We start from the raw sequence: 19,525 nt of genomic DNA, 5'->3' as shown, positions 1-19,525 counted from the left end.
GGGACTTCCCTGACCACTGTGTAAATTTTCGGTTTGAATGTCAGTGTGTGTGTCATGGCCTCAGATTTGGCCTCACTACTGTTAACAATGCTGAGTGTTTACATTTCACATTCTGGAAGCTATCAGCGGCTACAAAAACAGTGTGGAAGAATCTAACCTAACAAATGACTTTAAAATTGTCTGATAGCTTCATGAGACTGAACTCCCTGTTAAAGCTCGCTTGGTTAAGTCTATTACTGCAGGGTGCTGGCTGTGCAGCATAGATGGAGATTACAGAGATAAGACTTTAATGCCCTCAGACACCTTCCCAGAGCCAAACCCCCTCCTTCTCCTCCTCAACCCCGGTGTTCCCTCCATCAGAGGCTCATCCACTCTTTCCCCGGACTCTTGAAGACACAGTGACCTATCAGCCAGCCACCATGAAGACCGCTCTGGCGCTGCTGCTGCTTGTCTCTTTGGCCTGCCACAGTAAGTTTCTAGAATTCTGGATTTGAGCTTTTTTTTTTTTTTTTTTTTTTTTTTTAGCACCGGTGGAAATATTTAGTGATTTGTAGTTGACAGACTGATTATAGAGAGGCTACCGAGGCACTTTGAGAAAGACAATTGATTGAAGATTCTCCTCCTCTGCAGTAAATCTGTCATAGATTTAAACAAGCAAGGTATATACACAGTATACGGCAACTTAATCGGCTGAAAAATTTGCCTGTATGGTGGACAAATCCACACAGCAGCAACACGCAACAGCTTTGTGTGCAAATGTGTCACTCAGCATGCATGTCGACTCAATCTACCTGCAAGCGAGTGTGTATCTGAGTGCTGCTGAATGGACCAATAGGAACATATTCTTGTGCTCGCCTGTGAATAAACATGCTTAGTCTCAAGTCAGGTGCTCTCTCTTGTTCTGTCTGCAAAGGCCATGCGCTCAAATGTCACACATGCGTGGCGGCCAATGACGACGACTGCAACCGACAGGGATCCACCTCTTGTCCTCAGTACGCCGATGCCTGCTCCACCATCACTGGACCTAGTGAGTAAACACACATGCATGCGACCCGAGTGTGATTCGTTTGGATACAGTGGTGTAAGTATCTCACTAGAGGTCAGCACAACACTGACAGAAGTTGCTTGTGTGCATTCTCATTAAAGGAAGTCATTAAAATCATGCTAATGCTGTTTCCATTGACAAAAAGAGGCTTAAAAGTCATTTTTAATCACAAATTTACTAATGTACGAACCAAGAGCGTGTGTAATCTATTGTAAAACTCTCTCAGTTGCTTCTGAAGATGACTCTTTGTGACTCAGACTGGATGTTTGTGGTTGCTCTCATGTAGCATCAGACACCTTTGATGATATAAAAGTACCTAAAATATTTGCAGATAAGTGAATGTGTGAGATGGTGTGCGATCATAAATCCAGCCTCTGCATCCTCTCATCGTGTGCTGGATGTTCTCCCAGCAGTTTCTGATAACCACAGGCCTCCGCGGGCCAGTATGTGTGTGCACGGAGAGAAGAGGAGTGGGACTGTGGGAGGGAGTTCATCGGGTTCACGGAGTCAAATCAACACAAGTGGCGACTTTTGAGTTCAACTGCTCCGTCTCGCTCTCTTCCAGACACCGTGATGAAGTCGTGCACGTACAAGGCCTTCTGCGACAAGGCTCACGGCAGCAGCTCTGGAGCCAGGATGGAGTGTTGTTTTGGAGACGACTGCAACGGGCCCCACAGGAGTCACAGCCACGGGGATCACCACCACAACAGTGCAGGGGCTCTGGCCTCCAGCCCAGTCCTGCTGCTCACAGCCCTGCTGCTGCGTATGGCCTTCAGTCAGCTCTAAACTCCTCCACCTCTTCTTTCCCTCCAGTGATTCATCACCTCCTCTTATTTGTTATATTGTCCATGCAAGTTTTTAAAAAAAGAGAGAGTTGCAGAGAGTTTTCATGTGGTTTGACAACAAAAAGGGTGTTATAATAAGGTTTCTGCAGGTCTGTCCCACAGATACGAGCTGCATTTCAGCAGCTTTCGTTTTCTTTTAGCGTTTTTTTTCATTCTTTATTATCATCTAACACATCAATAGTAACTTAATTGTATATAATAGTATCTTCAGTTTCGGATAATGTCAAGCTGTGAACCTGTGATCCTCACAGTGTATGTGGTGAATAAATGTGCAAAAAGTGAGCACCTACTTACAGCGCCGATGCAGCCAGGGGGGACTCGGGTGTGGTTTCAGTAGGCGTGGGTAGATGTAGTGCACAGTTTGCTTCACACCATGGAACCACATTATCTGTCGGTGTCATGGTAACGCAAACATCTGACAACAAATGTGTAAAAATGTCTAATAATGATGTGTTTAGTGTTTTATTTGCGCACTTGTGTGCATTGTAAGCTGAATAAAAATGCAATCACACCCTCATTTTTTATGTGGCATTTGACACTCTACTCTTCTAAATCTGTGGGGTTTTTTGTTAATATTCCTAATGTAAAAGCAGACCTAGAAACCAGCTAAAAGAAACATTCCATCACTGTGATTTTCAGCAGAAACATCAGCTCTGTGGAAACTTCAAGACTTCCTTCTGCAACTGTGTAACTTGAATTTTGTACAGTCGCCTCAGGATATGAAATCAGTGAGGTAGGTCTCCGTCCTCTGGCAGGTCATATGACGTGCAACCACTTCCTCTTAACAAGAGGACGCAAATTTTTTACCAAAAGAAAGAGAAGAGAACACAGAATGACTTCTGTAAATGCAGATATTTGCTATTTCAGCAGTTACAAAGCTGACAAGCTCAGCCGCACCAAAGTCAGAGAAGGTGAACAACCAGTGAAGCAATCCTAAAGTAAAGTATTCAAATAGTTCTGAATCTGAATTTTACAGGGAAATATTTTACACATTTGTCTAAGGTTGAAGTTGTTGCTTCTCTGATGATATTTATTTATAGAAACTGAGGATAACCAAACAAAATGAGAAAGTCAAGCCAAGAACTGCCGTAAATCACTGAGTCAATATAAAAATATATTTCAACCTGCCAGAAATGTAACTCTTTGTAAAGGATCGTGCTGAGGTTTCTCTCTGGTGGTAAATTTAAACTTGGAGGTGTTTCTGTATGGTTGAGACTGTGAAGTCACTTTTTATTACATAAGTGTTAAAACAGAATCCAACAGACCACAACAGTCAGTAACCGACAGCTAAATATTCAATTACATTTTCTTTATATAAAGCTAAATCATAACATAAGTCCCCTCAGGGTGAGTTATGTACTAAATATGGGCAGCACTGACAAAACATATGTAAAGTTGGTCATTTGGAACAGTTTAAAAACATTATTTGCAATGTAACAACCACAAAGCTTATGGGATTTGCTTTACATCAACATATTTGCATGCAGTGTACTCGATTTGCTCAAAAACAAGACGAGTAGCTGTATTTGGATGAAATATGTCCTCCAATATTTCCCATGTTAACTAAAATAACTGCCAGCTTCCATTTGAATACACTAAGTGAATGTGGGGCATTTATTTAGGGCTGCTGCTATCATCCAGAACGCTGATGTCATGTGACATTTCTGAGGATTTATAGAGTTGAATGGCCTGAGGAGGAAACATACACACAGACTTTAAAGGGATTTAGGGATTTGTTTGGCATTTCTTCACCAGAAGTGCCTGACAGTATAGAAAAGGATGTTAAAGAACATTTAGAAGGAGCAATTTACAGAAAATATAACTGAATGAATGAATAAAACCTGAAAATGTAGTACTTTTTGAAATGCTCCTGGAAGCTAGGGAGAAACATGTGAGGTACAGATGTGGTGTTTTTTTTATATTTTTAAAATCTTCACTACAGTCCTGCTTTTACATCCTTCTAATTCCTACTTTGCATTTATGTGCACAACTTTTATTCAGTTCTTTAGCACCAGTTGCTTTTGACGCGTCATCCTGCACCTGTCTTGTGCTCTTTTCCCATGGCAGGAATAGAAAACCACTGTACTAGTATGAAGTTTTCCTTAGAAACTGTTCACTAACCAGAGATTTTTCTTTAGCCTCTGTAGGACAACCTAGTCCAGATCTGATCAGTCTACAGGTAGTAGTCCTTGATCTGGACCTGGTCTAATGTGGTTTATCTGGGGGGGAAAAGTGCAATCTCCCCTTTTTGCATTTATACAAATCAAATTAATGTGTCAGCAATCAGACTCTTTTGACTCTGTGGAAATAACCTCTAGATTTGACAAGTATAAATAAAGTGGTTTTAAATCTGGACCAGGTCTAATTTAGTCTAGGTAAGAGAAAAAAAGCAGTAAAGGCTCCATTTTTGTTTTACAAATCTGATTCTGCTGTTTTAAAACATTTTTAATCTTTGTACAATAGTCTAGTCTAGATGTGACCAGTCTACGTTTAGAAGTTTTAAATCTAAATCTGGTCTAGGTGGGAAAAAAGCAGTGAGGTTTATTGATTTTTCCTGCCTACATGTGACTGTTTTAGAAGTGGACCTGGTCTAATGTGGTCTACATCTAAAAAAAACGAAGTGAAGTCTTCCCCTTTTTTTTTTTTACATGTTCACAAATAGAATGAAGACGTCACAAATAAGAAGCCATATTTTAGAGACTTTTTGACTTCTGTAAAATAGTCTAGTCTAGAGCTGACATGTCTATATATAGTGGGTGTTGATCTGGATCTGGTGTAATATGGTCGACATGTAAAAAAAGCAATAAAATCTCCTTTTTTAGCGAGTTCTCCAACAGAAAAAGGGTTTCACAAATCAGAAACTGGGTTCTAGAGACATTGTAGCCTCTCTGATATAATCTAGTCCAGATTAGACTGGTCTATATACAGTGGATGTAGATCTGGACCTTGTCCTGGACTGCATTGACGAGCTCCAGATGTTTTGAAAAAGGGAGTGAGATTTCACTTTTTTGCTGATCAAAAATAGAATAAAGAGTTAACAAGTCAGAGACTATGTTCTTTAGATTAGTTTGCCTTTCTGGCATAATATGCTCCAGATTTGATCAGTTTCTATACAGGGTTATATCTGGACCTGGTCTAATGTGGTCTACACAGAAAAAAACAACTATATCTTAAGTTACTGCACTTTTAAAAAGAGAAGAAAGGTTTCATAACGTTGAAAGGGAGTTTTAGACATCACAAAGGGTTTGCCCATAATTTCTAATGCAGTTTTACACCATTAAAATGTGTGGAAACAGAATATGTCACACTAAGTTCAGTTCCCTTAACTAGCAAATCTAAAGCTCCCTTCAGCTCTTCTGCTTCAACCACCTGATTCAGCTGAATGTGTGTCTGTGTGTTTGACCCAGTTCTCAAGTTGCCACCTGAGACAAGTAGAGATAACGTATCGCATGCAGTTGCAGAAAAAGAAATGCTGCATTTACTTTTTTCTTTATTTTTTGGAAAACGCTTCAGTGCAAAGACGTCTGGTGTCTGTCAAGGCAGAAAAAAAACTCAGCCAAAGGCCAAAGTTGCATCGCAGAGGCTGTTGAAATGATACAAAGTGAGGTTAAGGAAGAACAAACGAGCTCGTTGAACTGAGCTTCCTCATCTGAGAGCTGAGCAGCAGCTCAGAGGAGGAGGACCCGGCCGGAGGACGCATAGATCACATCCGGGGCTGGTTTATTCTAATAACGAAACGTCCAACCCGGAAAAAAAGACAAGACTTCTGTAATCCGAGCACACAAACAAACAGGCGAGAGTGCGACAGTCTCATGCACGCCGGTTTAGTGGATGTCCGCCGTTTGTAAAAGTTCTTAAAAACTTTGCGTAAAACATGCGCGTATTTACCAACGTCGGGTCTCTCCTCCGCGCTTCGTAGCCCTGCGGGGCGCTGGCTGTGGCGCACACTGAGTCTCCTCAGCGGGTAAGTAGACTGTCGACAGGGACACTGTGACTGTGTGTGTCTGTGCGTATGTGGGTGCGTGCGCCTGTGCGTGTGGATGGTACAGTAGGTGTGGCAGGCCGCTGAGTCGTTGGATCTGGTGAGTCAGTGCAGGTCATCTGAGCTGAACAAATGAAATGTCAGTCAGGTGTTGCTGAGTAACTCTGCCTGGTCACATTTTTAAAAATTTTCATTGCCTGCTCATAATCACGTTGTCCATGGCCGTGACCACCAGACTCCAGTGGCGAACTGCAGTCAACAATTAGGTTTTAGTATCAGTTCATCCACTACATGATTACATCTGGTCCATCAGCTGTTGAGCAAAAGCCTGTTGGCACCTCCTGAAGCTCTTAAAACTGCCTCTTATGCTTAACCAACAGTCCAAAATTGCCCAGATATTCACTTTTATGTCTAATTATGATTACATTGTGGTTCTTAACTATGATCCTTAAACGTTTAGATGAAGATTTCACACAAAAAGCAACAAATGATGTCCTCAGGGCTGTGTGAGAAGTCTTGAGGTGAGTTTTTCGACTGACATTAAAAAATGTGCTTCTGCAAAACAAGGATCCATCTATTTTACATGTCAAAGTAAACTTTATTATCGCAGGCGTTGCTATTCAGTCAGAGAACAGCGTTATATAATGTGTTCTGGAGTGAACTTTGTCAAGTTTGAGAAGAAAGAAGAGCATTTACCAGGCAAAACAAAAGATGCTACAGTGCTGTGTTGTGTTCAGGGAAGCGCAGGATGGGCGGTGTTTGGAGTTTGACTCATTCTGTGGTTTAAGAGTTCAGATATCTCCACCATTCTTCTGTTATTCTGTCTCTCACAAGAAATGCGAAGACTTAAAAGTTCCTTTTAAACTTCTCAGAAGAGTTGGAATCTCAGTTTCTGACCATCTAAAAAGCGGTTTAAATTAAAAGCAGTTGTGTAAATGTACTATAGGTGGGTTTCACTTCGCTACGCTGGATGTGGTTACAGACATCACATCTGGTATCACCACTGCAATCTTTACATGTTGTTCTGTCCTCATACACACAAACTCTGTCAGCGTTAATTGCTGCTTGGGCGTCATTCTACCACATTTCAAAGCCACAGTTCTTGAAAACTGTGTTAAACACCATCAAAATTATATTTATTGGCAAAGTTCAGCTGAAGATGCCACAACTTCACCGCTGCTTCTCCCTGTAATGGTTAAACCAGCTGTTCTCTGATACCCAAAATGGTTGGTGTGTGTGTGTGTGTGTGTGTGTGTGTGTGTGTGTGTGTGTGTGTGTGTGTGTGTGTGTGTGTGTGTGTGTGTGTGTGTGTGTGTGTGTGTGTGTGTGTGTGTGTGTGTGTGTGTGTGTGTGTGTACTTGTTTCTGCTATACCGGTGGGGACTTTGACCTGACTATTTGCTATAAAGGTGGGGACTTGTCTTACGGTGGGGACCTAAAATGAGGTCCCCACGGGTGGCAACACCGTTTTCTTGGCCATATTGTTGTTAATAAAAAATGTAAAAGTGCAAAAACGTTTGTTTAGGGTTAGGCATTGATTTGGTGATGGTTAAGGTTAGGGTAAGGGTTAGGAGTTAGATATGAATGGGAGTCAATGGTAAGTCCCCACCGGTATAGAAAAACAAACGTGTGTGTGGGGGGGGGGGAGTGTGCTTGTCTCAGTGTTGGTATCTGTGCGACCTCTGTGGCATCATTTTCACTTTTCCATTACATGTTTTCTGCAGAAATCTTCCGTATCTTTGACCTATTTCAATGGCAGAAGAAAACACGCATCACAAGCACAACCCACAATTTTTTTCAGTTTCAAAATGAACTTCAAAATAGTTCCACAGGAGTTGCACCAGCTCGGTGAAGATGCTGCCTGGCAATTTCTGTGTTTGTGTTGTGCTCAGTTTGGTGACGTGTGCGAAAGTTTTCATGGAAATGTTGATCATTTCCATCTCCTGGAAAGCCAAGACAGTGCTGTAAAAGCATTGGCAGAAAGGGACAGCCAACCAGTCCTGATTATATATTTTATGTGACAGTCATAATTTTTCTTCTTGTGTAAAAAGAGAAAAAAAAATCAGTCACAGATGTGGCCTAGTTTGCCATCACATTACCTTTGTGGCCACGGTGCATTCAAATCCGTTCATAAATTCAGATATCTGGAAAAGTCAGTCTGTGAAATGGAAAAAGAGCACAAGATTTTTTTTTTTTTTTTTGGTATTTTGTGCATCTAACAGTATACTGTTGGTCATTGTGATCGTTTTGCATCTCCTGTGATGGAGCCAGAAACTCCCCCTAAAACTAAAAACAACTTTTAATTTACTATGAGGTACCAATTAATTAAATTCCATTGGAAAGCTAAAAGTAGTAAAATATCATCAGCATATCTGAGCTGAATAAGTCCTGATCGTGTTGAGGAATCAGCCAGCAGCTCAGTGACTCACATTCATGGCATCATTTTAATGAACACATCTCAGCAACTCCGTCCCCCCTCCTCTCTCCTCCTCTCTTCCTCCTCTCTCCTCTCCTCTCTCCTCTCTCTTCTCTGGCCAGTGGAAATGTGCGTGTGTGCAGATCTTGAGTGCAGTCTGTAATTTTTGGCTGTGGTGGAGGGCCTCAGCTCAGCCTCAGGCTTCAGGGTTTGCTGCTCAGCCTCAATCACGTCACATGAAAAACTGCTGAGTGTGAGTGGGTCTCTTTCTTCGTGTGTGTGTGTGTGTGTGTGTGTGTGTGTGTGTGTGTGTGTGTGTGTGTGTGTGTGTGTGTGTGTGTGTGTGTGTGTGTGTGTGTGTGTGTGTGTGTGTGTGTGTGTGTGTGTGTGTGTGTGTGTGTGTGTGTGTGTGTGTGTGTGTGTGTGTGTGTGTACACTAAATGAAAGATGGTTTATCCTCCACATCTGCCTGTCTTTGCCTTTTTGTCCTATTAGTCTGCCTACCTCTGTTGCTTCCTCCATATTTCGCTTCTCATTGTCCGCCTCACTGTGTCTCTAACTCAGTGATATGTGATAGCGACAGCATGCCGTACGTGGATCGGCTGAACCGTGTGTGCGGCTTCCTAGACATCGAAGAGAAGGAGAACAGCTGCCGCTTCCAGAGACGATACTTCATCCTCGACACGCAGGGAAATGCTCTGCTGTGGTACATGGACAACCCTCAGGTTCATACATGCATGACACACACTTGCACAAACAGCAAGAGGAAATGTAACCTTGGACTCTGAGCCAATAACGAGTCCGTGTGTTTGTGTTTGCATGCAGAACCTGCCCAGCGGAGCCAGTTTTGTCGGCAGCCTGAAGCTAACTTACATCTCTAAGGTAAACCACCCTCTCAATTGCCTGTCATTTCCCTCGGCTGTGTGCTGTAGTTACATAAAGTCCCTTGAACAGAACAAACCTAGACGCTGGAGCTGCTCGGACACAGGAATTCACAGAATGCACACAGATAGCATGCAAATTCATTCAAGAATTTCCAGATACACAAGATCTCAGAGTTATCTGTTGTTATAGTTAATGGTCATATGCAGCCGCAGAGTTAGAGCAGACGTTGAGAAGTTTTCCAGATGTCGCTCGCTGAGCTAACCAAAGATAATGACATCTGGCTTCATTGCTCTGTAGCGCTGACAGCTCCTCCCTGGACGGCAAACATATGAATCTTCTCTTCTCTTCTCTTCTCTTCTCTTCTCTTCTCTTCTCTTCTCTTCTCTTCTCTTCTCTTCTCTTCTCTTCTCTTCTCTTCTCTTCTCTTCTCTTCTCTTCTCTTCTCTTCTCTTCTCTTCAGGTCAGTGAAGCTACAGTGAAGCAAAAGCCCAAGACGGAGTTCTGCTTTGGTGAGTTTTCCAGGGAAACACAGACTCATGCTAGCACAGTTGCACGCAATCACATTGTGCCAAAAGTGTCTTTCTATTATCTAATGTGGCTATTCTTGATATTTCTGCAGTCATTAATGCAGTTTCGCGGCGATACTTCCTCCAAGCCAACGATGTGACTGACATGAGGGACTGGGTGGCTGCTCTCAACAGGGCCAGTAAGATCACTGTAAGTGCAACACTCACGTGATGTTTTATCCACATGTGCTTGTCTAATGAGCAGGGAGATGACGCCTAAACTAGCAGTTATTGATGGGGGATTTGTTTCCACCTGAGTGCAGGAAGCTGCAGTTTGCGGTGGAGAGACTGAAACCAGTTTGGCCCAGGCATACGCAGATGCCAGAAGGGTGCCCACAAATACCCTCTCACACACTTTGTGAATGAGGAAACTGTGAATGTGCAAGAAGAGGAGTGATAACACATCAGCGTCACTGTGGTGAAGGTGTCCACGCTCAGTGTGCACATTTGCATAATATCTGTATGTGCGCTCGGCGAAATGTCCGAAGCTTTATTTGACTGGTGACATCCAGATATTTGATGACGGCAGGTGAGAGAAGACGAGTGTTACTCTTTTCTCTCACCTGCACACTGACACAGGAAGCAGCGCTGCTCACGCTCTTTCACTTCCCCATCAAGGGGAGGCTGCTCTGCCGCGCTTTCTGAACTTCCTTGGCCTCGATAAAGCATCGCGTGAAAAAGTGTTGTGAAGCAGAATGGGCATGATGTCAATTTAGTGGTGAAGTAAAATCCGAACTGATGACAACTTAAAATGATTTAAAATTGATCCTTTTAAGATTACCTTTTCTTCTTCTGCCACATTAAGGTGGATGAGTTTGTATTTTTGGCCTATACTTTGCAGAGCCCATTTATACTTTGGCTATTTCGTAGACAATCGGTGTCTTTTCTTTTAGTTGTACCGTGCTTAAAATAATGTAATTTAACACAATCATGCAGTAAAACCTGCTTTACGGAGGTTGTTCAGTTTTTGTTGAAACTGTGTGGTGGATTGCTTCACTTTGTGATCAGAAACTTCTGTTGAGGTGTCTTGCATTAATTGACAGTGTTTCTATATTCTTGTCTACATGTTTACCAACAATGTAAGGCTAAATAAAAACCACAACATTAATATAACCTGCATAATATCTCCCTTTGTGGTGACAAAACATCTCTAAATCCTTTTTGTCTTCCACATTGAGCTTGTTCTGGCACATCTTATGGAGGCTCAGTCAGATTGGGGGGGGACTAACAATGTAGGCTCTTGTTCGTGTTCCTCGAGCCTTTTGTTGAGCATTTTTTGTAATATAGAGGGGTGCGTTGTCTTTCTGGAGGAGGCTACTGCTGTCAGGGAGTGTTGTTTCGTTGCGCTACTTTGTCAGCCTAGCCGTGCTAGACCCATGTTCTGAAGGCACAAGGGTCTAGGACCGCTCGACAGGGAGGGAGGCGGGCTAAAAGGTTGTCTTTCAAATCACTCTGCAGCAATTGGGTAGGTATACAACCAATCAGCGCAACGAATAGGCTGACATAGTTCCTAGAGTGCCGGTGGATTGTGGTTAAGTCTTATTAGCTTCCCAACCAGCGGAGCCAACTGGTATATTAAGGATTTGCCATATCCCGTCGGCATAAGTCCAAATACGTCTTTCTTCTCAATGAAACACTTCAGTGCCGTCCTTTGTTTATCTTTGAAGTTGAATTTTAGCTTCAAATCTTTAAGGGCTGTGGCCAAAGCCGAGTCAAAAGATAACTGTTTATTGTGCGCCGGTTGTTTCTGTCAGAATCGTCACGCCTTTGTCGTCACTTAGTTACGCCTGCCTTCTGACTCTACACTTCATGGTGATTGGTCCGGCCAGTTTTAGGAGCATCCAGCCTCGAGCCTTATGGAGGGTAACTAGACCCACCCTGGCAGAGAATTAAATTCGTTGCCGTGGGTTGCCTAGCGCGGCTAGGCTACTACTTTGTAACAAAGATGATCAATGATGTTCATTTCACCTCCCACTGGTTTTCATGGTGTGGCTCATTCATGTAATGCAGCACATATATAATTCACTTAATAAAATATTTTCTCATTTTTTTTAATGGAAACAAGTACATGCTAGTCAATAAATCAGTTTGCACTTTCAAGCTCTTTTTCACAGTATTGTGGCTAGTGCATGAGAAAGACAGCACTCACAGAACCACACAAGCAGTATATTTTGATTCTGAGACATCCAGAGTAGATCCTGACTGATGCTGGATTTTGGATCAAGTTTTAGGGCACATGAAATGACGATAATGATATATCGACCACATTGTTAAATATATCTTGGCGGTACATTGAAAAGGAACAATGGTGAGGCCACTGTTTATTGGTTTTAAAGCCGAATATTTCACAAGCTAGTTGCTTCTTAGTAACCACAAAGACAAACTGTTTATGTACCACTCTGCCACACATGCTGCAGACAAACTATGTGATGAGACAGTTCCAAAATTACACCATGCACCTTTTATGCATTATCATCTATAAAAGACAGTTTTCACATTGATGTGCAGTGTGTCAGACAACATATACTGTATGCCAATACTAATAAATCTGTGACAGGCCGATATGGACTAATATCATCATAGCAATATTGTCTGTCAGGCTTTTATTGAGAGAAACCACTTGCCGTGTTTGTGTTGTTAATATTACCTCCTTGGTTTACAGGTTCCTAAGTCCTGCCCTGCACCTCTGAGGTCTGATGTGAAAACAGTGATCAGTGACACTCAGGGAGGGAGGAAACAGCAGGCTTATAAGACTGAGATCATCGGCGGTGTGGTGGTGCACACTCCCATCCAGGTACAGTAGAGTAAGCTAAAACCTGCTGCGATAGTGTCAGCAGAAACCCCGAAATCTGCTCGAACCGTTTGTTTTAAGAAAAGCAAAACAGCACTGTCTTCCATTTGAGTTCACAAGTGTGTGTAGCAGAGATATCTGATGCCGGTGGTCACTGTGACCGTGATAATGAAGGCGGTTGTGATGAAATGTTTCAGAATGAGAGTGAAGACACAGAGGGCAGAGAGAGGAAGGGCAACAGGCCGGGCGTGCTGAGATGTGGTTACTGTGTTAAACAGGGAAATGTGGTGAGTGTGCAGCAACCTAAAACCGATCAACTCAATGTGTGTCTAAAAACAGAATGTGGAAACTGTACCGTGGTGTGTGTTTCAGAGGAAGAGCTGGAAGAGGCGGTTTTTCACCCTGGATGACAACGCAGTCAGCTACTACAAGTCAGAGATGGTGAGGAGTCAGACTTTTACATTTTTTTTGTTTTCCTGTCGCTAGCTGATGCTTACGAGTGACTGTGGTCTTTGTCTGCTCGTGTCTGAATGTCTCCCAGGACAAGGAGCCTCTTCGAGCTGTTCTGCTGAGGGACATTCAGAAGGTCCATGAATGTCTCGTCAAGTCAGGGTGAGTCAAACTTGAATCAGCCAGATTCTTCCACCATTTTGCTTTCTCTCGATCTATCTGCTATGGATGCACACAAACTGATGACATACACAAATTTGTCACAACATTTCATCAGTTTTCACCAGATTTGTTGTTCAGTGTAGGATTAAGCTTCTCTCATGTTGTGCAAGTGCTATTTTCACCTCATGATTTAATATTAAACCCTGGCACTGTGCATGGTTGTGCATGATGGAAAGTGACAAGCTGAAGTTAGAGTCCATATTAAAAATGCATACAAAATAAGTTTTATTTTAAATACCTGTCTTAGTCTCTTTTTTTGCAGATGAACTTTCTTACTACACAGAGCTTCTCTTGCTGCTCTGGTCTTAAACTAGCATTCTCAAACTCTGACCTGGAAAATGTGATTCGTGCAGTAATTTTCGGTGCTGCATCTCCCTCCGTTCTGGCTTCTACCAAAAGTCACTCTGTTGCCTCCAGAATATCACAGCTTGGCTTCTGGTCTGGTTTTAGCAGACGACATCACATCATCCAAATCCTGGCTTCTCTCTAGTGGCTTCCTGGTCATTTTAGAACTGATCTTAAAGAGCCCATATTTTTATCCGTGTTAACCCTCATCATGCACCTTTTTGTTCTCTGGGGTAAAAATGACCCCACCTGGTTTGACTGTTATTTAAAGCATATAGTATAAACTGTCAATCAAATCTGTGCTGCACCTTTAGTCTTACTTGAGTACAAGCCATTACCACATTTTTCCCTTCATTTTGTAATTTAGGGTCAAATAGACCTTGTCTACAGAAAAGTATTTAATGGCAAAAGATTTTATTTGACGCCAGAATGACCCTAGAAGAACAATGTTTGAAGTACAGGCTTTTCTCCGTCACTCATCTATGTCACCATGTGACGTGTATAATGGTCTGCACAGGGGTGTTTTTTTCTCACATAGAAATGCGCTATATCTGAATATCACCCGCTCGGTAGGCGTGTCACTAGGTGGTCACATGACAGCGCTTTAGCTTCAGTCAGAACAAGAAGTGTCAGAACAACACCAATACCAGCCACCTCGGCCGCGAACCTTCTCACAGTTCAGCGCAAAGTATTTCTGAAAGCATTTGAGGTGAGAAATAAGCTGTGCAGCTGTTGAATCTGTCCTCATTTTAGTTCAGACATTTAACAAAAGTTTCAAAAGGCGTCAGACCTCCGCTCCCCAGGCCTCATTTCCATAAAGTAGAAATCAAACTACTTTATGCAAATGAGCTGCAAGCAACTCAAGGGAACTCACCGCAACGCAACCACCATGCAATGCGGTGTGTTTCCATACGTTTCCCATAAACAATGAATGGGATACGAGACATTGAGGCGTTCGGTGGAGCTAGTTTGGCATGGACTCAAACAATATGCAGCTTCCTCGTAGCCCACCATTATTTCATCTCTAGAGTTGGTCCTACTACGCTCCCTCAGTATACTCAGAGATTTGGAGTTATAGTAAATAAGCAGGATGGGATAGCTTTGTTGAACCAACTGACCAATCAGAGCAGACATGGCTTTTTGGGAGGAGGGCCTTAAAGAGACAATAGCTGCAACAGAGCATTCAAAGGGTGAGAAGAGGTGCTGCAGGATCGCACATTATGAGAAAAAAATGTGTTTTGAACACCAAAACATCTTAACATGTTGTGGTAGACCTTAAATAACTAAATTGTAAATGTACAATATGCACTAGCATCCTTATTGTCAATAATAGGAGCTCTTTAAGACTTTACTGATCACTTTCAAAGCATGTCACAGTCTGGTAGAAAGCTACATAGTAGAAATGTCAATCCTCATATGAGTCAGCTCACAGCTTTAGATCTCGAAGTTGAGGCTTATATCGGAATCTTCTTGTTTGACTTGTTGCCTTTTGTTTTACTGCTTTTTCTTTGTCTCTCAAAGCACCGTGTAAACTCATTTTTTCTCTTAAAGTGCTGTATAAATGAAGTTGTTGTTGTTATTATTATTTCTATGATTCAGTGTTCCCCCACTGTTAAGAGCTATTTCTACTACTGATTTCCAGTAACAGTTTCCTACTTTAGACAGTTACACATAGTACTTTACTTAATTTATTTTTTATATGGTTAAAATGTGATGTTATCTGGTATATGTATGAGGAACACAAATGACAATACAAAACAGCTTCTCTTTTTTTACTCTCCCGCTGTATATTTAACTCACTTTCTGTGTGTGTCAGGGATCTCCTGCTGAGAGACAACCTGTTTGAGATCATCACCAGCTCCAGAACTTTCTACATTCAGGTAAAGTGTCTTTCTTCTGTTCTTTCTTAATCTTTCTGTATCCATATAAGTTTTAAAATAATTCAGAATAATGATGGGGATTCCCCTTTTGTATTTTTAGTTCCTTAAGTCAGAACAGAGGTCTGTATTTCCAGGTGTGTCGGTCCTGATGTTTTGAAATGTTTTCTCTGAATGCTCTGCTGCTGATGTGTGGCACAGACTCTTTATTTAGGAGCATGAAAAGTTTGTTTTTGTGAAACGGGCACAGCCATCTGTTTCCATAACAACAATAATATCCTGTTCCTCCCCCTGGGAGAACAGCTGACCGAGGCTCGGATCAGATAGGAAGTACTGGAAGACACAGAGAGAGATGCCTGCAAGCAGCAGCACTTTTATGTTTGTTTGTGCATGAAAAAGGGAAGTGCAGCATGCATTTAGTAAACTGAAACAACAGATTGATACAAATCATTACCAAAATTTCATGTTATCTTAAATCACATTTCTATTTGATGTTGCCGAAAGGGGAAAAAAATCCCAAAAGCTAAATGGTTGTTCAACTGATGTTCATTTTTTAAACATACAGTAATATAAACTACAGTTACAACAAGGATTATTTTTATTACTGTATAAAGTTTAACTTTGGTCTGACACAGAACCTCTGATTTAGGGTGATTGCAAGTCATTATATGGTTCATTTTCAAAATAGTTGCAGATTAATTCTTTCAATCAACAAACTGACTGATTGACAAATAATGACAGGTAGGTAGGTAGAGTGATGTAGGTAGATGGATCTGTAGGTGGAGAAGGCAGTTATTTTTAATTATGATCCACCATACACACTAACGTTAAGCTCTAGTTAAAGATGAGGACGTAATCATCAATATTTTCAAGCACCTCCACAATGCAGACTGGGTTCAGACAATACTTGTTAGCAGGAAATTTTTTGTTGTTTTCAAGACTGTACATTCAGTCATCAGCAAAAATGTACATGCACTTGTACAAATCATGTATATCACGGCAGTCTTCTATAGCTCTGAGAGGATTTAGTCCAATATTCAGAAGACCTGTAACAAATTTATGAAACAGCAAAAATGCATGATTGTTTTTTTCAACAAATAAATGTATTTAAATTATTCCATCATAGAAAATTCAGAGGTATAGGAGTCACTAGAAAGTTAAGACTGCCATGGTGTACATGGCCTTTACAAGTGTACGTAAACTTTTGTTCCTGACTGTACATGCATATGTAGATATTGATTAAAACCACACAATAGTTTGGGTAGTTATCGCATGAGAGCAAATGCGCTGAGCAGTGAGTGTTTCTGGTTGGGGATCATAGTAATAATAATAATAATGATACATTTTATTTGTAATGCACTTTTCATTTAGGCAAAATCTCAAAGTGCTACAGTGAAGATATAAAACGGATAAAAACAATAAAATAAAATAAAATGCCAGTAAAAAAAATAAAATACAAATTTCAGGAGCACATTTAATTTAAAGCTTTGTTAAAAAGAAAGGTCTTTAGGCCTTTTTTAAAAACATCTACTGTCTGTGGAGCTCTCAGGGAGGCAGTTCCAGATGTGAGGGGCGGCTGAGGTGAAGGCTCTGTCTCCCATGGTCTGGAGTTTGGTTCTGGGCAGGTGGAGGAGGTGATAGTTATTGGTGCGGAGGTTTCTTTTTGATGATTGGTGACAGATGAGTTCTTTAAGGTATTCTGGAGCATTGCCATGAATGCACTAAGTGAGAAGAGCAATTTTGTAGTGAATTCTGGAGGATATGGGGAGCTAATGGAGTGAACAGAGGATGGGTTTGATATGGTCATCCTCTGCATGTCAGTCCTCTACTCTGCCTCCCCACATTCCCTGTGTCTCCACTGTCTCTATAAAATAAAGGCAAATAAGTCCCCAAACTAACCTTTAAACTACAGATATTGAATACCATTTTAAACAAGATCAGTAGATATTAGAAAACAGGTGCCAAAGGCTGGTGTGAGAATAATTTCAGACATGCTGCTCTGTGAGGCTTCATCTTCTGGGGACCTTTCTCTGCAGACGGACTCTCCTGAGGAGATGCACGGTTGGATCAGGGACATTGAGATGAAGATCCAGGATTTCAGAGGTCCCCCAAAGGTAACTTTGTCTTCTCCCGGCCTTCCTTTTGGGGAAAGACACCTAAAACAAATAATTCTGCTTTTTTTTCCCTGTCTGTATGTTTTAAGAAACTGGAAAATTCTTGGTTATGATTCGTAACTGTGTTTTTGTCTCTCTAATTTCAGGGCTTTTCCTTTAAACGTTCGTCTTCTCTCTACCGAAATCAAAATGCCTGCTCTGCGCCTCATGGTCAGCACCGTGATGAGCGCAGACCTACACTGGTTAAATCCTGCTCTGTGGCACCAGGCTGGCAGCCCTGGACACCCGTCCCACAGTGTGAGGCCTCCATAATGGATGCAGAGGATGAAGATAACGTGTTCTGCTCTGTGCCCACTCTGCCCTCTCTGTCCTCCTCCTCCACCTCCTCGTCCACCTCCTCCTCTTCCAACTCTCTGTCCACCCCGACCCCCGGCCCCAGCGCTCCCCCAGCCCCTTCAATCAGCGGACTGGGGATCCTCACGGCCTCAGCGGATGTGGCCAGCGGGCGTCGGAGGCATCGCTCGCAGCCTCAGGCTCACACCAGCTGCAGCTTCCCCTTCAGCTTAGACGACGACAGCATCCGCACCACTGACGTCTAGTTCAGTGACGTCTGTCCAGACTCCTGTGTGGACTAAAGTGTTGGTACCTGTTTTTAAATGAATGTGACTGGTAATAATAGTATTCCCTGCTAATGAAGTGACACTGTGACCATCGGCCTCAATGCTATGACGTGAGATTGGGGCCCCCTGCTGGTGTTGTAGCTGTTTAGCAGACGAAGGATGCACCCAGCTGAAAGAGGCACAGTGCTAGTTGTTCACAGGACTGTGAAAAGATATGATGGAGATGTTTTTAGTTCAACTTCCTCTGAAAACTTGAATAATCTTGTTAATTGTTCTTGCAGATTTTAAACAATTATGGCACATGCTTTCAGTCTGTTGCGCTTGGGTGCCACGGGACTCACCAGAACTTGTTTTCCCCCTCGCTTGAAGTATTCACAGAGAAGTATTTAATGGCATTTTAGCATATTGCTATCCACATTTTTATACTCAACGCTTATTTTCACCGAACACATTTAGATATACTGGACAGCATTAGTTTCCACTGGGCCCAGCAGTGTTTTTCCTTCTTTTCTCACATCAACTTTCCTTTAATAGTAATTAAACAAGCATTTTATTCCTAACATCTTTTATGTATTCACAGTATGCTTTGAAAAGGAGCTTTTATCCTTTGCTTGAAGGTCAATTGTCAGGAAACTGTGATTCCTCTGTTAGGTTTTAACACGGTACCATAATAATACTGCAGTATTTTAATGGTACTTATTACAATAAATGGTTCCAGCCTCAAAGTACAGCTCACCACTCGATTTAACAGCTTGTAAATGTGATATTTTATTTTTGCAGCATTATGTGGAAAGATTTGCCACTACTTTTTGTAATTGAACTGTAATTCTGCACTTTGAGGATGCTTTTTTTTTTTTTTTTTTTTAAAGTTGTGCTTCCTTCATGATTTGTCACAGCAGATACTACAGCTTCCTTTGCCTCTCACACGTTGTGCTGTTACACCAGTAGTTCTAGCTCTTCTTAAGTTCACCTCAAGGCTTCATTGATGTGGTACCGTGTTCATTCCTGTTTGCATTTTCTGAAGCCGTGTGCACGTATTGCCTGCATATAATGATAATTTACTTTCTTGTACATTAAATGATGCTTTTTATTGTCTCGTTTGAGGTTTTTTTTTTATCAGATTATAGGGTGATTTCTTTTTATTTACTCTGCCATCTGTAAAAGTCCACACAAAAGAACTTAGAGTTTTATGAATTGTTTTGGTAGAAGTGATCTCAATAAGACTTTTATGTGTTTTCTCTCTAAAGGGCAAAAAACTGGCAGACATGCAAAGGGTCAGGGCCAACAAATTTGCCCTTTAACACTGTCACCTTAAGCCCACGCATGGCATGAAGTCACAAACACAAGCACACATACACATGGCGATCT

At 41.8% G+C, this 19,525-nt stretch overlaps 2 protein-coding genes across 2 annotated transcripts; both read left to right on the top strand.

Moving 5' to 3' along the window:
• The first annotated feature begins 41 nt into the window (after positions 1–41).
• Positions 42–2,407, top strand: si:ch211-113d22.2 (uncharacterized). Its single transcript, XM_051950756.1, has 3 exons — positions 42–468; positions 914–1,027; positions 1,611–2,407. The coding sequence occupies exons 1-3, from the start codon at positions 420–422 to the stop codon at positions 1,829–1,831; spliced, it is 384 nt and encodes a 127-aa protein (XP_051806716.1). The 5' UTR covers positions 42–419; the 3' UTR covers positions 1,832–2,407.
• Positions 2,408–5,585: 3,178 nt separating this feature from the next.
• Positions 5,586–19,247, top strand: plekha2 (pleckstrin homology domain containing A2). Its single transcript, XM_022197922.2, has 12 exons — positions 5,586–5,854; positions 8,852–9,012; positions 9,113–9,169; positions 9,633–9,681; positions 9,792–9,889; positions 12,401–12,532; positions 12,727–12,816; positions 12,902–12,970; positions 13,071–13,141; positions 15,363–15,426; positions 17,460–17,537; positions 17,684–19,247. Exons 2-12 carry the CDS (start codon positions 8,872–8,874, stop codon positions 18,134–18,136), a joined length of 1,302 nt encoding a protein of 433 aa, XP_022053614.1. The 5' UTR covers positions 5,586–5,854; positions 8,852–8,871; the 3' UTR covers positions 18,137–19,247.
• Positions 19,248–19,525: the final 278 nt, after the last annotated feature.

Source organism: Acanthochromis polyacanthus, chromosome 7 (assembly GCF_021347895.1).
Source record: "Acanthochromis polyacanthus isolate Apoly-LR-REF ecotype Palm Island chromosome 7, KAUST_Apoly_ChrSc, whole genome shotgun sequence".
NCBI lineage: Eukaryota > Metazoa > Chordata > Actinopteri > Pomacentridae > Acanthochromis > Acanthochromis polyacanthus.
Note: the sequence above shows the minus strand (reverse complement) of the source record. Positions and strands in the feature narration are given on the sequence as shown.

Excerpts from the sequence above, each read along its gene's own strand:
- si:ch211-113d22.2 (XM_051950756.1), top strand. The coding sequence starts at position 420 with ATGAAGACCGCTCTGGCGCTGCTGCTGCTTGTCTCTTTGGCCTGCCAC. Across the intron at positions 469-913 it reads TGTCTCTTTGGCCTGCCACA|GCCATGCGCTCAAATGTCAC; the intron begins GTAAGTTTCTAG and ends CTGTCTGCAAAG. Across the intron at positions 1,028-1,610 it reads CTCCACCATCACTGGACCTA|ACACCGTGATGAAGTCGTGC; the intron begins GTGAGTAAACAC and ends GCTCTCTTCCAG.
- plekha2 (XM_022197922.2), top strand. The coding sequence starts at position 8,872 with ATGCCGTACGTGGATCGGCTGAACCGTGTGTGCGGCTTCCTAGACATC. Across the intron at positions 9,013-9,112 it reads GGTACATGGACAACCCTCAG|AACCTGCCCAGCGGAGCCAG; the intron begins GTTCATACATGC and ends GTTTGCATGCAG. Across the intron at positions 9,170-9,632 it reads AGCTAACTTACATCTCTAAG|GTCAGTGAAGCTACAGTGAA; the intron begins GTAAACCACCCT and ends TCTTCTCTTCAG.